Genomic DNA, 18,251 nt, shown 5'->3' with positions numbered 1-18,251 from the left:
CCCGTCCTATAAATATTTGCTATTGATCGCAACTTATTTGCGATTAATATCAATTCCAACTATGTACATCAAAGATAGGGGACTTCAAATTTGCCATTGATCAAAATATTTGCTATTGATTAAAATCAATTGCAACTCTTTATAAGACAGGCCCAGAATTATGAATAAATAACTGTTTCTTACCTATTATGTACCGTAATATGAAACATGTGTTACAACAACAAAAATCTCTACCTGGGAGCTTTGGTTATAAAAACCCACCTGGTAATTGTGTAGCCCTTAGAGACCAACAAGAGAAGAGCTACAAATATCACACTTGATAGGCCATACAAGATATCAGCTGAAAAGGAGAAGGTAGAAAGTTCAAAGATGTATTGCCTCATACAATCCTCAGACATATTATTGTATCATATTATTGTATCATCAGATAAAGCATGAAAGAGACATAATACTCTTCATTTGTAATCAAAGTTATCCAAATAAATGTTTACAGGAGAAAATGCTAAACAATTCCTCACTTGAATGAAATGAAATGACATGAAATAAATCTGTTGTACCCAAAGATTATTGCGATCCTGATAACTATTACCTGATCATCCAAATTGAATGATAGCTACCTTTATATTGCCGTACTCTTGTGGAAAGAGAGTAGGCACTTTGCAGAATTGAAATATTTTATCTGCCTGAAAGATAGCATACTTGCTTGGTCCCCTGTCTCTTGTAGACATTGATGATCAATGTTTTTTTTACCAACTTCAATCTCTGATGATAACTGTTTAGTAAAACAAAATAATTCATACAATTTGGACAAGCTGTTTCCCTTTGCTTCTGTACCCCCTCAAGTGTTCCAGATGAGTATCCAATATTCTGTGCCAACTAACCATGCAGGGTGGTATTCTGAAAACTATGTTACTTTTCATGCTAAGAAAATCATGTTAATTGTCATCACAAATCTAAAGTAGGACCAGTCATTGGTTAATTTTTTGCAAACTGGCCGAGTGTGCATACAGACATCTGCGTCAGCACCAATGATATGTGTTTATTCTGTGCAATGTAAATTTGTTACGACAATTACATTAACATACTCTTATTATAATTTGCTTGTTTGTTTATTTTTTTTACAAATCTTACAAGCTTTGCTTATCTTGGGGTCCTTCCGTTTTTGCTGTTCATTTTTATGTATTGTTTACTTTGAATCTTAATGGAAAATAAATGAATTGAATTGAATTGAACTCTTCACTAACATAAAAGATAACATAGTTTTTCAGATTACGGTCCCTGGAGTTTTTTTTTCTTTCTAATTAGGTTTAAAAGGGATCATTCAATACAGACCATGTTGAATAGTTCAAATCTTTATAATTCTACTTATAAAATCTCATCAATGCCTTACCTGTATTGCTCATGCATGCTATACCTACTCCATTGATTGCAAACTGACCAAGAGCCGTGCAATGGAGAAACAGAGAAGTCAGCTGGAGACTCAGACTGAGATAGAATAGTCTGTATGTCACATGGAGGAGGTGCTTTCTGGAAAGTGTTACTGCAAGGCAAAGATTTTTACTTTTATATTTTTTTATTTATTTATTCTCCGATTTCGCAATAAAAATATGATATACAATGTACAAAAAGAAAAGAAGACAAAATGAAGTCGGAAGGACACCCAGTTTAGTCAAGCCACAGACACAAGACTGTTCTTCCATGGGGTCCAAGATGATTGTTATAATACTAAATATATATTGTTTAGTGAGGAACACATGATTAAAATAAAATATATGTATTTCCTAAAAAATATATCCTTAATCCAATTAACAGCTTACATGAGATCAGGGACGAAGGCAATTTGCCTTTTTGAAAATACTTTAAGACTACATAGAAATTTTAGATTTGTGGGGAGATTATTGAATTGAATAGCAACATTCAAAGAATATTGTTGAAATTATTAAAATTCATCTCATTCATTCATATTTTTTTACTTTCAAATTATTTCAGCCTGAGGATTCTTCCTTTATTCCATGTGCGTGTAAAACTGCAATAGATTGTTCATCTTTGTCTTGTCTCAAAATGAAATGTTGATCCTTTATCTACAAGTAATTTTCTTCAATTTTTTTCTTCAATAATACAAACTGGATGGTTAAACACTGGATGGTTAAAAACTAGATGGTCAAAACAAAATATATGAATCTGCAAAATGATGACACAGGACAACCTGTGGTACACAAAACAATCACTCATCAACTTAATTACCCCATCGCATCAGGGGATCAACAGGGTGGTTCCTCTATGAAGCTTATGGGAATTAGAGTAATCACTAGTCATAGGGTAAAGAAACTGGTACCAATATTCACCAAAATACAATAGCCTCTATGAAGAAATGGATATTGTAATTTACAATTTTTAAATGAACAAAGAATTTGAATCACACATTGCATACCATGGTTGAGGGTTGCTATAAGAAGTATTCCAAGATATGAAAAGAAGAATCCAACATCAGTCCCCATTAAATCTGAAAGAAAGAAAACAAATTGCCAATGAACAAATAAATGACCGTCAAGATATACAGTTCTAAACGAATGTATGAGGAATTATAAATATGTGTGATTCATGTATTGCACTGGATATGCATCTAATCATTTTTGTATTTTAAAATCTTCTTACATTACAAAAGATTAGGTATTGTAATACAGTGGGTCTTTCCATACTTTATCTTTTGATTACATTTCAGCATATGAAAAGCTACTTTTTAAACAAACATTAGACCCAGTGTTATTGTTTTTTTTTTCTTTTCTTTGTTTGAAACGCATTCACAGGAGTTTTATAGAATAATACCTTTCAACTACCAAGAATTGCTTACATCTTTGGTCATGAGAAAATTCACGTTCTGAGGCCTTAAGTCCATTAGTCATATGAAGTCTGTAAGTCACGTTCCAGATTCCAGTTTTCTCTGAGCCATCATGACAGTTTGCAAGCAGGAAGAAGTATCGACGTGGCTTCCTGTTTGAAGAGAAGTCTTTGTATCCCTTGCAGAGAAGCCACTTTATTACATTGAGATCAAGAAATTTAAAGCAATTATTTTATTTAAGAAAAAGGTCAAAGTGAATACTGATCTGTAATTGTTAAGCTACATTTTTATCTGAGCGAATATTCAAGCTGTTGTTGACATCTTAAAACAAACAAGTCTATCAAATCGCAAGGATTGCAGAGATTACAGCATTCGGATTATAAATCCATTGTTAGTAATAATGATAATACATTCATATAGCACATAACAGTCAAACCTGTCTTAGTGGCCATCTCTCTATAAAAGCCATCTGTCTGTACTGGTCATTTTTTATTCATTTGATTTATAGTAGGGCATAACTGTTTTTATGCCTCCGCCACCGAAGGTGGTGCCGGAGGCATCATGTTTTCGGGTTGTCCGTCCGTACGTCCGTACGTCCGTACGTCCGTACGTCCGTCCGTACGTCCGTACGTCCGTCCCGTTTGACCGTTATCACAATATCTCAAGAACCATTAAAGATTTAAACTTAAGACTCGGGAATAGTATTTATCACCATAGGAAGACGATCTGATTAGATTTTGGAGTACGTAGGTCAAAGGTCACAGGTCACAGAGGTCAACTTATGAAATTCCTTGTATTGAGTTTGTTAGCGCGATATCTCAAGAACCATTTGAGATTTAAACTTCAAACTTAAGGATAGTATGTATCACCATAGGAAGAAGATCTGATTAGATTTTGGAGCACGTATGTCAAAGGTCAAGGGTCACAGAGGTCAACTTGTGAAATTCCATACATTGAGATTGTTATCATGATATCTCAAGAACCACTGGAGATGTAAAAACTTCAAACTTAAGGATAGTGTGTATCACCATAGGAAGACAATCTGATTAGATTTTGGAGCACGTAGGTCAAAGGTCAAGGGTCACAGAGGTCAACTTATGAAATTCCATACATTGAGATTGTTAGCGCGATATCTCAAGAACCATTTGAGATTTAAACTTCAAACTTAAGGATAGTATGTATCACTATAGGAAAACAGTCTGATTACATTTTGGAGCACGTAGGTCAAAGGTCAAGGGTCATAGAGGTCAACTTATGAAATTCCATACATTGAGATTGTTATCATGATATCTCAAGAACCACTGGAGATGTAAAAACTTCAAACTTAAGGATAGTGTGTATCACCATAGGAAGACAATCTGATTAGATTTTGGAGCACGTAGGTCAAAGGTCAAGGGTCACAGAGGTCAACTTATGAAATTCCATACATTGAGATCGTTATCGCGATATCTCAAAAACCACTGGAGAATTTTCACTTCAAACTTAATGATAGTATGTATCACCATATCATAATATCTCAAGAACCACTGGAGATTTAAACTTCAAACTTAATGATAGTGTGTATCACCATAGGAAGACAATCTGATTAGATTTTGGAGCACGTAGGTCAAAGGTAAAGGGTCACAGAGGTCAACTTATGAAATTCCATACATTGAGATTGTTATCATGATATCTCAAGAACCACTGGAGATTTAAACTCCAAACTTGTTTAAATTGCTCTATGGCGGAGGCATCATTTTCGACTGCGCGCAGTCAAAATTCCATCTAGTTTTTTAATGAATCGTAGAAAGTAGGGTATCATTTTTGTACTTTGGCACTCTTGTTCAATCACATTGCTCCTCTGATAGGACTAAGTAGTTAGTTCCCATTATTATTAATATCAGCATCATGTATACAGTTATGGGAAATTAATCTCAGAAAGATTTTTTTCCTGCATAAAAAAAAATGAGAGATCTGCTATCAGATGAAGATCTGGAAGTATTACATCACTATTGAAAAAAATTAAGCTTAATTTATAATCTAGCCTGTATTCAACTAACTGTACATTCAGACTAAGTTAGTGGTTTAAATTCTACATCACTCTATTGAAAAATATAAAGTTACAATGCTGATTTTTCTTTTCTTTTTGCCTGGCTACTATAAGATGAAGATATTGAAGTATTTATCACTTATGGAGAAAATATAATTCTAATTGATAGATTGCTTTTTTTTTTAGTACATGTTGGTACTTTTAAATGGAGATAATGAATTATAACTTCAGCATTAACAAAAAATGATTTTTTTTTTATTGATGTCTTTGGTTCAAAATTAATTAAACTGACTGCTATCCGATGAAGATGTTAAGTTGTCAAGTCACTATTGCAAAATACAAAGTTAAAATCCATCCTTTGGCATATAATTAACCTACACAAATTCTTAATCTCTCCATGAAAGTGAATAATAAATTTTTGATGTGAAAATCTAGCTGATATGTTTTGCTTGTTTGTTTGTTTGAGGTAAGCTACTGTTATCAGGTGTAGATGTTGAAGTATTGAATCACTATCGGAGAAAAAGGGTCAAAATTCAAACCTACAGTTTTTCTAATTAGATTGAGTATAATGTTGCTTTAAATAAAAACAAAGAACTAGGTTCTTGTAATTCAATTTATATTAATACAAAGTACATGTAGCTGCTATCAAATAAAGATGTGAACCTATTATCATAATAAACAGCAAAAATGTGTTTGATTTAATGATTTGAAAAGGGATACTTAATGTTTTCTATCCCCTTTTAATAAAGGTCATTCAATACTCACTTTTTCTTTTGATTTCCAAGTCACCTTGCATTGATCTGCTGTCTCTGTGAGATTGACCTTAAAACTGGGGTCAGTGATTTTTGAAAGCTTTTTGGTGCAAGTCTAATAAAATAAAATCAAAATTAAAGATGTAAGTCTAAATTGATATTGTATTCAATTGAATCTTATTAGTAGACTGCTTTTACAAAGACTGTTTCAATGTTGTATGCAGTTTACTTGCCCAAACTGAATATGTTATATAATTGTTTGTTGTTAAACTGGTCTTTTTTCTGGAAATTCAAGGTGGGCTCATAAAGTGTGAAATTTGATATAATGTTCATTAACTCTATCATAAAGAAGTAAAGAACAACAAAACACTAACCATGATTACTAATGTATTTTATTAAATACAACTTGTGATCCATGTATCAACTTTGTAACATTGCAAAGGTTAAAAAGGAAGGTCCACACAACCAATACAATATGAATTTTCATTGATCAACAAGACAAAACTTGCTTAAAATTGTCTTCTTTTTCTCTTTCACACATTTGATGAGGCAAACTTACCAAACTTTCCTCGTTTTTTCTGACAAAAGGCCATTGATTGACAGAGTCATCAAACATTGCTATCTCATAGCCATGAAGATTCTGTGAGGTAAGCAGAAATGATTAAAATTATGAAGGGTCAACTTATGCTTGCAGTTTCCAACTCATGATCTACACGTATGAAGGCTGGGAGTTCAGCAAATTTATTTCTGGAATGCATCAACATCATCTACTTGTAGCACCTTCATATTACATACCTAAACGAGCAATTTAAGTATGTCATCAACAAATAGTCCACTAAATGATTACATCAATACATGCAAGTCTACCAAAATGAGTACAAGCTTTTGAGGTATCAATTATCTCATTACAGTATTGTCTATATCATGCCATGTGGCAATGAATATTAGAAAGGCTACTTACAGAAGGGAAGAAAAACTTGAATTGCAGGAGGTTAACATTGTCAGTTCCATATGCAAATGACTCCAGGAAAACAGTATTCTGGGATGAATGAGAACAAAAAATGACAAAAGACATTTTAACATCTTGATAAACACCTGTGTAACTGTTGTTCTAGATCCAGATAATCTACATTTCTAACATTATATAGACCTATGTCTAAATATAGACCTAGAAAGTAGAAGTAGAATCAAGTTCTATTCCTTCAGGAAATTTTTGAGTCAAAGTGAAATTTTAACAACAAAGATTTAACATTTTCTACCAAAATCATTTGGCTTATATCATAGACTATATCCTAGATATCGAGTCTAGACTAGGTCTTCATGGTCTAGGGTCATCCCAAAACTTTAACGTTTGACTTTTGATCTAGATCTATCTAGACCTAGACCTATGTCTATTAGAACTAAGAGAAAGTGAAGAGGTTTGAGTTTTATAACACCCATCCAAGCTACATCCTAATTGTTAGGGATCTGCTATTTTCATCGGATTTAGCAGAGCTGAATCCAAATTCTAGGTCACTATCAGTGTGGCCCATAAATAAAACTTAAAAGTGCTTTTTCATTAAAACGTTTAGGGTCTAGGCCTAGATCTAAGTTTTAAAAATTTAATTAAGCTTGGCCTGGCTCTGGGGCAGGGAGTTCATTCATTAATCATCGTCTTCTTATTATCATCTTCATCATCATCAATCTCTACATTATTTACCATATAGATCTACCATTATTAAATCATCACCATCATTATCGTCACCGTCACAATCATCCTCACCATCACCCCCACTGCACTAGGCCTACCATCATCATCATCATCATCAGACATCACCATCACCCATCAAGCTGTCAAGTATCATCAGACATCTGTGAATGTCATCAGTCACCATCCTCAATCTTTATCTAACATTACAAGTAACAGTAACATTTACTATTTAGTGACACACTGAGCCGTCTTTAAACTATTATTACTAACTGAGTATAAGTGATAGAAACTTAACAAAGTGATACTAGATTATCATCTAGGCCTAGTACTAGTGAGAGACAGAGAGAAGAGTAGGTGAAGAGAGCTTGCAGTGGCCAGTGCAGTGAAGCCTTATTCAAGGCCAGCTGAAGACTAGACCATAGGCTAGGCACAGTGCACAGGCTAGGCACGCGCAGCGCAGCGCAGGCGACACGTCGGACGGGGTCCGCTAAAATTATGCCAGGGTAGTGTCTAACTTTGTTGGCTTTTTCTGGTCTAGTTACCTTGTAATTGTTGATGGAACCCTCTCGTATTTTTCCTTCCGACTTGTTGATGCCCAAAATACAAAGAAAAAGGAGCAAAGACATCATTAGTCACTCAGATTCGCGACATAAATCTGACAAAAAGACGTCCAGACTTATTTCAACACAGATCTTGTCAACTATGCAAATTATATATGCGCGTACTTTTAATCAGATCATGCATATGCATGATGCGTGAGGTTTTAGCTATTATGACGTAACAACAAATACAAAATCTGTGTATATTTTCTTACGAATGATAACATTTAAAGTCATTTCACAGGCATGGCCGGATCTGGTTTCTTACCAGCTCGACCTTATGCATTTTAGTCAGACAACTAACCCTCGATGTCTTCCTGACACTATTCCTAATATTTAACCATACCAGGCTTTAATATGTGCCATTGATACGATGAGAGTTTAACTTACATACTTTCCTAAGTTAAAGTTTGAAGATGTTAAAACAACTAATTGATTCTTATATGCAGAGTGATTTGATACACAAATCTTGATAGATTGGTGACCTGAGCTGCGCGCTGTAAAATATTTTCTGACGAAAAGCCATGAAGAAAACTGAGATTCTGTGATAAGATATTGATGCTACCAACACTTATCGTACATGCCCCAAGGAAATCAAAATAAAGCGAGGGGTATTATTTAGTTCCATTGCCACCCGCAGCCCAAGCAATGTTGCTCAGATGACGTGAAATGCTCATTCAGGGACAAGCAATAGCGCAGCTACGGGGGTGCATGGGCTACCACCCCCCCCCCCCTCCATTGAATGTCAAACAATAGATGAAGGGGGGAATTGAGAGAAGCAATCTGAGCGAGAAAGAAAGGGATCGTGAGAGACGAACTGTCGCCCCAAATCGTCTTTTTTCAGGCTGTGAGGCCTTGTTGTACAGTGCGCCAGCCCAGAAAAAAACGAAACCGAGAATTATCGATGTTTTATCATAATTTAATCATATTTATAATTAAAAAATGACACATATTTGTAAAGCTTATATCCTCCTATTTCATTTGATGCAACTCATATGACGCATATTTCACGCATGAGTGATTAAGATGAATTTGAAGAGAGGAAACCAAAAAGTCATTTGGCGGACGGTATCTGAATTTGAAAGAATAAATCACATTTCTAGAAAGTTGTGTTTCTGCCCTACTTTCATATGACACCTCAGTCAGGACAAATGAGCTAGGAATAACAAAGTTCTGTTTGTTTTAAGTAGTGCTTGCATTTCATAATTTTTTTAAACGAATTCTTTTTCACTGGCTGCCTGCCGGAGCAACAAGCAGAATCGACAAAAGACTTAACTCCGTTTCGTTGACAATCAGCCATGCATTAAGTCTTTCGTCTACGGCTGATTGTCAACGAAACGGAGTTAAGTCTTTTGTCAATTCTGTTTGTTGCTCCGGTAGGCAGCCAGTGAAAACGAATTCGTTTGATAAAATTATGGAAAATGTGGCTGCAATTTTCTACCTTTTATTTCCTTTATCTCTCATATTTTCTACAGCTAGTAGCTTGACTTTAAAACTGACATTATAACGATCATTATTGTTCTTTGAAATATTAAATCAATAATATCAATAACCAGACGTGTACGCAGGTGGAGGGGGTTCAACCCCCCCCCCCTTGCCTTTTTTATGTGTGTGCTTTTGAGTACCCCCCCCCCCTCTCCCCCTTTGTTTTTGTTTTAATTAAAAAAAATATAAAAAAATAATTGTAATGAGTGACCCTAAAAAGCTGACCTTACCCCCCCCCCCAAACGAAACGAAATATCGATCGAAATTTATGGGACCCCCAACAAAATATGTCCTCTCACCCCCCCCCCCCCCCCCCCTATCAGGCTAGTATTATTTTGTTGAAAACGAGTCATTAAAGTCTTATTTGATAGAAATTTTGAACAAGATAAAAACTAACGGGGAAATGCGATCGTACAAACACGGCCATTAAAATGACACGGAATGCTTCAAGGAAGAAAAAAAGGCGGGATAAATAAAATAGAAAAAATGTCGTGACACATTACACGAACAAGCAAATGTGTTTTGGCACGCGGAATCGAAATCAACCGCCGCGGTGAATTTCCACGATCAAAAGATTGGGTCGGGGACAGTACCCGAAACAGAAGACGACGTATGGGATTTTAGAGGATTTGTATGACTTGGGTTTTAGCGCGGTCCGCTGGGAAAACATCAAGAAAAGGAAAGCATTTTGGTCGGCTTAATCAGATCCGATGTCATTCTTGACAAATCCTTGCATTCCGATCGAGATTGTTTTGCATTGATGTTTCTATTTCGTTGATCCTACGCGGAAATGATTTCTAGCCCGTTTTCCCCTCTGTTTGGTGTTTTTTCCTCTTTTTTTGGGGGGGGGGGGGGGAGGGGGCAGTTACTATTTAATGCAACCCATAAAACAAAAAAGGGAGCCCCCTGCATCCGATCCTCGCAAAGTGTGTTGTATGAATTAGATTATTACATAAGGGTCATCCAATCTTGTATTAGGGTCAATAATCATCAAATAGTATTTTAAAACTTCATGAACGATTTTAAAGTACTATAAGATTTTTCTGGAAATTTTCCGCTCTAATGCCATCGACCTTGCTCTAAATAAACGAACGCATTAAGCATCATTTATGATGGAGACAAAGGAGATTAAGAAAAGTGTGAAAAAGGCATATGACCGAGTTGTACTAATGAGGTTTAAAAAAGCAATTACGTGTTATAAATATTTGAAATAAAAAGGCATGTTTCTACACAATTATAATGTGGTTCATTTTGATGTTTTATTTAGAAAACAATGAATAAACTGTTATGGAAAAGATATCCATTTGGCATTTAATAACTCATAAACAATAGAAGTAATATCTATTTGAAAAAGTCTCATTGAAAAGCAGTCTTTGTATGATAGAGTATAAGTCCCTCTTGTGAAATGAAATTGTGTCATCTATTAAATTGGTCAAGAATAACGTCTTCTTACCTATTCGCTCGCTTTCCTCTCTCGTCAACCGTCACAAGCAGGTGTTTCGCCTATACATTCGATGACACCCCTTTGCACATTGCCTTAATACCCCCCCCCCCCCCGGCAAGAAAGGTTAAGCAGGATTCATCATGAAACCACATCATTCGCGTAAACAAATCAAACGAAAAAATAATAGGTCTATAATGAAAATTAAGTCTCCATCACAAAATCACATTATACACCCCTGTTCAAGATCCCCCCCCCCCATCCCCCCCCCCCCCGGGACTATAACTTTCAATCTCGATCCAATAAACAGCAAAGATATTTGCGAAATAAAAGATTTTGCATATGTTTATGCTAGTGATTGATGTTCAGTGACTTTTATGTACTAGTGACTTTTTTTTATCGCTTTTTTTTTTTTTACTAAATGAACAAACTCTCTCCTATCTTGGCCATCGTGTTTGAAGAGAATTGATATTTTGCCATCATGGATCCTTCCTTTATTCGTTTTTTCTTTTGTTTCCGGTTTTTGATTCCTTCTTTTTCCCCTGCTCAATTCCCTCTCCTTTTCTTTTTCTCTTCCCTTCCGCTTTCTATCCATTTGCGTCTATTTTCATCCATCTCCATCTTCAATATACCGCATCCAGCGACAAGGCGAATGAGAAAACTTGAGCACCAAGAAATACGACTCCTTAGTTAAGGATTGACGAAATCATGGATATGAATTTCCGAGCCCCATTTAAAACACCCCAGCGATTTCAGCAAATCCTAGGACCGGGTTTGTCTCTAAGCTCGATATAGTAAGGAGAGAAGAAGGGCCGGTCTAATGAGTATAATGCCCACATGACGTCAGTTGAGGGATATGGGATTGGGATGATCATGAGGGGGTATTATAACGAGGGAGAAAATGATGAGGGATATGACATCTTTCCTGGCGTGATGATCAATATACGGCGGAGAGAGGATTGGTGTGGTTTCGTCTCTTCTCGTCATGGATCTATTGGGATTCTGATTCTGATACGGGCGGGGGAGGGGGGCGAGCGACGGGGGTTGTTGCCTGGGTGGTGTGTAGAGGGGTTCGTAGTGGGTCTTGTGGGTCTTGGTGTCTTCACGGACCATTTAGAGTGCACGCTTGTTTGTTTGCTTATTCTTTTTCTACCCCCCCCCTCCCACTCTCTCTCTCTCTCTCTCTCTCTCTCTCTCTTTCTCACCGTCTCCCTTGCATCTTATCTAGACCCTATCGGTAAACAAACCAATTTTGTTTGAAGTAAAGTTACTGTATTTGAAATCATGTAATAAGATATGATAAAACATAAATCTTTCTTTAAATATTTATTGTTCCCCTAATGATCGCAGTGAGAGATAGATTTGGAGAGATGCGAGATGCGATAAATAAAGTCATGCTGCCACTTATTCTCTCACTCCTTCTCTTAACTACGTTTCTCTTTCTCCCTCATTCCCCCCTCCCCCCCCCCCCCTCTCTCTCTCTCTCTCTCTGTCCCTCATTCTTTCTCTCTCTGTCTCTGTCTTTCTCTGTCTCTCTATCTCTCTGTCTCTCTCTCTCTATATATCTCTCTCTCTCTCTCTCTCTCTCTCTCTCTCTCTCTTCGTCTCTCCCCTCTGTGTCTCTTTATTCTTCTTCTTCTTGTCACTATTTAAACAAAATAAAATTACTGTATTTGAAATCATGTGATGAGATATAATAAAACATGAATCTTTCTTTAATATTGTTTCCCTAATGATCGCAGTGGGAGATTGATGTGGAGAGAAGTGAGATGCGATAAAAACAGTCATGCTGACACATACTTTCTCACTCCTTCTCTTTACTACGATTCTTTCTCCCTCATTCTCTCTCTCTCTCTCTCTCTCTCTCTTTTCTCTATCTCTTTTTATACTTCTTCTTCTGCTTTTCATTATTTTCCCCCCTCTTTTGGGGGGTATTTTAATTATCATTATCAGTTTCCTTCTTCATGTTATTTATCGTCGTCTACCACTAATTTCTTTAATTCTCTTTACTATAGTAACTCCTGCACATTTTCCTATGTGTTTTTCTGACGTCAGCTTTACGATCTGGGGAGTGCATGACTGGGGCAAAACATAGATTCAAGTTCAAGGCTACGTGACATTGGCCATTTGATAATCAATAGTATGGATTCACACCCACTTTTCTCCTTCCTTCCTATCACTTTTCCTTCGCAAATTATCCTTCTGAGCGTAACATACCATATTCCCGTTTTTTCTGCTCCTAACACAATCAATCCACCGAACCGACTCCAAATCGACATGTGCCCATCTTAGAATTTTGGGATTGGGAGGAGGGGGGGGGGGGGGTATTATGCCCCTCTCTTTGCCTCCTCTAGAACCGCTACTGAATGTCGGGGTGACTGGGGTCTTAAATACTTCCTCCTGATACAGTTCTCCTCTTTGGTGCACTAATTATCTTTTGTATTTATAATTATGTGTTCCTTCAAAATTGGCCTCTCTCAATGCCTGTAGCTTTCAATTTTTTTTTCTAATGATCGCAAATGAAAAGTATCCTACATGCAAATTTCTCTCCCTTCTTGACTCTTTTTCTCTATCAATTTATTCCTCTTTACCACCCCCCCCCCGGCTCTTCACTCTCTATCTCCCTATCTCTCCCTATCCCTCTCACTCTCTATCTCCATAAACTATCTCTCTCTCTCGCTCTCTTAGCCCATGTGTGTCCATCTATCTGTCTGTCTGTTATTGTCTCTTTCGCATTGTCTCTCTTGCCCATAACTTAGTTACCTAAGGTACTTAGAAATATCACATGCTCATTAAAAACAAATGGATAATAATACAGTCACGTTTATTTTATTCGTTTGATAAATTCAATTTATAATAAAGAAAATCTGCAGCACTCTTCAACTAAATAGGTTATGAAAATCTATTGACATTATACACCTCTTGGAGGATGTACTTAGATATTCTACAGAAACTAACGTCACATTTCTGAATTATGACAAATAACGTTCTTATACCAACAAATTTAAACAAAACCTAATTAAATGCATCCTTTGCTGATGATAAATCGGAATCCACGTACTGAGAAGAGTAATTGAAATATATATTCAGTTTAGTTAATGGACTTGAACTTCAGAATTTGGACCTAAATTTGACAGCCCCCGCTTTTCACAAGGGTGATGACTGAAGTATGACAAAGGCATTATTGCATAAGTCAGTTCATTTTGAGATCCTGTGTACTGGTGGTCAATATTTTTACTAGATTTTAGAAATTTACAAATTAATTGTCTAGATGTATTAGTATCAATTAGATTACATATTCCCCTACAACAACTTAGAATTAAATTAATACATTCGAAAATCAAGACGAAATCGGACGATTTGTTACCTTTGATTTGTGGTTTATTAGCTTGATCATCTAACAACACGTCATCTCTTGGAATTAACATATTCCCTTGGAATTTAGATATTCCCTTGGAATTAACATATTCCAATCCAATAATTTGCATATTCATAACAGTATAGCAGAGTTTCAAGCAATTTGTTTGTTTACACTTTGCCACATCAACTAAAGAAATTTTACCTCAAAAATAACACACATCAAAGCTAACACACTGGACGGAAGAAGAAGATCATAAATTCGACATGCTCACATTAGGATCCTGAAATAACATTGCTTTACACCATTTACCCTTAAGATATGTTTTTAATTTAATATAACACACATTTCCCAAAGACCTCAGCCCAATTTATCTCAGGCTCTGTGTTTGACATGTTAAGTACATGCATAGTGGCAAAGAATCATTTGGTCACTTCTTTTAAATTTCAGAGCTTAGTCTTTCACATTCCCTTAAACTTAAGACACAAATCTACAACCCTCTGATAGATAATTTAAATAGTACACAACCAGAGGCTTTCCAGATACCCATGCTATAAAATGAATGAATTAAAATACTGCTTTCCGCACTTCACACAAACTTTCTCTTTTTACAGTATAGTTGAATGGAAAAATGGAATAACACAAAAGAATAAGGAATACATAAAATTTTGGTTTCCACATAATGAATGCTTATTATTTTGTTTCGAAAACAGTATAAGTATCATCATCATCGCAACTTACATATTGATGTTGTGTGGCTTGCTCTTCTAGGCGCAGACACATATAAAGCGCAAATGCATGGAACAAAAATGTCACCATTGCATAGCAGCTGTTCCCTTACTAAGAAAGAAAGTTCTCACATCATTGCATGTAAATCATTATTGTAGTCTCAACAGACATGTAATAAATGAAAGAATGAGAAGTCTTCGATAGCACAAGGAGAGAGAGAGAGAGAGAGAGAGAGAGAGAGAGAGAGAGAGAGGGAGAGAGGGAGCAAGTGAGAGAGGGTTCCTTAACCCAAGAATTAATTCAAATTTAAAATCACAATGTTAATCCATCTTTACCTTCATTTTAACAATAAAACAGTACAAGGAGTAGCAACAGAATAGAGAGTAGCAACAATACTACTGAATAAAGAGAGAGAGAGGGAGAGAGAGAGAGAGAGAGAGAAAGAGAGAGAGAGAGAGGGATTGGGGAATAGTTGTTATTGTTTTAAGTACTGCACATGAGACATATATCAAAACACTGTCCTATGAAGTTAAGCTCATCAGGAACGTAATCCATATTCCTAAGCCTTTCAGAGACATACACAGTCATTTTAATCTTGCATTCGATATACATAACCCATAAGTCCTTGCACTTTTTAAATCCTTCTGTGCCGTAGTGGCAAATCCCATCCAAGAATGTAAAGTGTTGAACTATGTGTTTGGACTAAACATGGTTGACTATTTTCCATGAATAATGAATATGTAACATTACTGTGAGCCTCCCCCTACCCCCTCAAATTCTAATTCTGGACCTATAAAATGTAATACTTTCAACACGGAGCCCATGATTTACAGACCCTCAAATGCTAATCCAGATCCCTAGTGCAAAGAGTAGTATTTCAACTATAAACAGGGTCACATCAAATGTAAAAGTGCCCATCAGAGGAAACACATCTTGCAAAATTAGTTTTGGAGACAGAGAGAACCAATTAAGATGGCAATGTAAACAGGGTTTCAATCCAGTGGAATCCCTCCTCCCGAACTCATGCTCTGGGGATCGGTGTCATCCAGCATCACCTCGGTCGTCATGGCAACAAAGACCTGTTGCAGCATCTCCAAAGCTTCTCTGGCTCCGGGCTCCAGACCTTGGATGTCTTCCAGCGTGCTGAGATGTTCCCTGACTGGAGCAACATCGTTCCCTGCAAAACAAATGGATCAAGGGTCAAGGGAAAGAATAAAATGTCTCTTTTCTCCTCTTTCATCTCATGAATATTTTAACACAACAACGTTATGATCTTGTCCCAGATGGCTTTTGATAAAGATTATACTGGCTTACAAACTTCATCTTGTTTAACTAACCAGGGGGTGTTTCACAAAGATCCTAAGTCGAACTTAACTCTAAGTTTGACTTAGAAATTATGGAGAGCTATTTCGTCCTTGTTTTCACGAAGTGACGGTAGTGAGGAAAATCGTAACGCAAAGTGAATGCAAATTTTTTTTACTACCGTCACTTCGTGAAAACAGCGACGATTTGTAGCCTTAAATTAGAATAAATTGAACAGTGAAAATTCAAGTATTTTAGACTTTTTATAAATTCCACATCAAGAACATGAAATCTCCCATGATAATAGAAAATATGAATGATTTGAATCAACATTTTTGCCTTATAAAATAACTTTTACAAATATTTTCATAGATGCTAGCGGCTTTCTATAATTGTTAAGTCCAACTTAGAGATAACTTCAACTGAGGATCTTTGTGAAACACCCCCCTGGTTAGTTAAACAAGATGAAGTTTGTAAACCAGTATAATCTTTATCAAAAGCCGCCTGAGACACACAAGATCACAACGTCGTGGTGTTAAAATATTCATGAGATGAAATAGGAGAAAAGAGATAGAATAGAACAAGTACAAGACAGTTATAGCTTTCCTGCTATTTCAATAATAGATGAGAAGGGATACATAAACATGGCATGAACATCAGTACAAAATTGGACAACAAACAAGGGTGTTTATGTCGTGGCTGAATTTCCTTACATAAATCAGGAAATTCATCGAGGCTCTTGAAATCGAGACTTACAGGTACTAGTAAAAGATGATGGGATCAAGAAATAAATTCTCTTAACTTACCTCATTTTTTTAAAGAAAATACCCTTTAAATGTTTGCACTGCATGAAACATCTTCAAGTTTTAAGGGTTAAGTGTAAATAATAATAATAATAATATTTAATTTTTATACAGCGCTTAATACAAATGCCCCTAAGCGCTTTACAAATATACTATTATCCCGGTCATTGAATTCAGTGCTTGCCCGCACACACTATGTGCACAATCTCCACTCCCTGGGGAGCATTCCAGCCCGGCATTACTTGATGCTCACAAGCTGTTTGACCAACAATGACGGCCACATCCTACCAGGTACCCATTTGACACCTGGGTGGAGAGTAGCAAGTGCAGGTTAATACATTATTTTTAAGTCAGATTCACTATTTTATGACTTTCTCATAAATGAATTTGTGATTTTTTTTTTACGTGCCACCTGTTGATAACTTTAATGCTACAAAACTCAATTATTCCTATTTACAACATATCAAACCATTCAAAACTACTTCTACAGTTAACTAAATTATTCATACCCTTACCAAGTTTTATAATTGTTCAAGTATGTGAAAAATTCATTTGTCCCTACATGTATGTATGTTTCTTGAGAATGTGACATATTAAAGCTTACATTTAAAAGTATTCAACAAAGGCACTTAACTAATTCAGCCAGTGCACCTTTAATTTTGGAGTAACGAAGAAAAAAAGAGGAAAAAAGATCAAATTTTCAAGGGGGATGAATAATTCTGTTGTTTACTCTAATATAGACAGTTTGCGATTGCTCGACAAGTACCGTATTCAACCATATCTTTATTAAAGGTATTGGGTAACTTTGCCTCTGATTCTAAACAAAATCCTGGATTTAGCTCATGCTTCAATCATAATTATAAACCTGTAGGTCAGTAATGAATCCCATAACTTTTATAAGCCAATCGGATGTTTGATTATCAAGATATTTATGATTGGAATTTGAAATTTCAAAAACCGTTTTCCCAACGTTTTATAACACTACAGTCTGCTGGGGAAAATGAGTATGGTAAAACCGGTCATGCAAAGACTTTTACTTTTTGAAGCACTTCATGATCATTGTGAAGCACAATTTTGTTAGGGTTTCAATATTACACCCTATCGCAGACACTGATAACACGTAGGGCCATGCATCTCAGATATGGCATTGTTAAACAATGCCTTTAATCGGATTAATTTACCAACAGCCTACAGTATCAGGACTGGGTGGTGTTTATGATAATC

At 36.0% G+C, this 18,251-nt stretch overlaps 1 protein-coding gene and 1 long non-coding RNA gene across 2 annotated transcripts in view; both read right to left on the bottom strand.

Moving 5' to 3' along the window:
• Positions 1-6,199: 6,199 nt before the first annotated feature.
• On the bottom strand, positions 6,200-7,987 carry LOC115926569. Its single transcript, XR_004065098.1, has 3 exons — positions 7,853-7,987; positions 6,582-6,659; positions 6,200-6,260 (listed from the first exon to the last, which is right to left on the bottom strand). It is a non-coding gene; the product is annotated as an uncharacterized LOC115926569 (long non-coding RNA).
• A 5,655-nt stretch (positions 7,988-13,642) lies between these two features.
• The window catches only part of LOC115918800 (HEAT repeat-containing protein 6-like), a 48,675-nt gene continuing 44,066 nt past the window's right edge, over positions 13,643-18,251 (bottom strand). The window contains exon 9 of the mRNA XM_030991188.1: positions 13,643-16,099. Coding sequence (XP_030847048.1) covers positions 15,915-16,099 — 185 coding nt within the window. The 3' untranslated portion in view covers positions 13,643-15,914. The remainder of the gene's footprint in view (positions 16,100-18,251) is intronic.

This window comes from Strongylocentrotus purpuratus, unplaced genomic scaffold, assembly GCF_000002235.5.
Source record: "Strongylocentrotus purpuratus isolate Spur 01 unplaced genomic scaffold, Spur_5.0 spur5_scaffold_2, whole genome shotgun sequence".
NCBI lineage: Eukaryota > Metazoa > Echinodermata > Echinoidea > Camarodonta > Strongylocentrotidae > Strongylocentrotus > Strongylocentrotus purpuratus.
The sequence above is the reverse complement of the archived record's forward strand: the minus strand, read 5'-3'. Positions and strand labels throughout refer to the sequence as shown.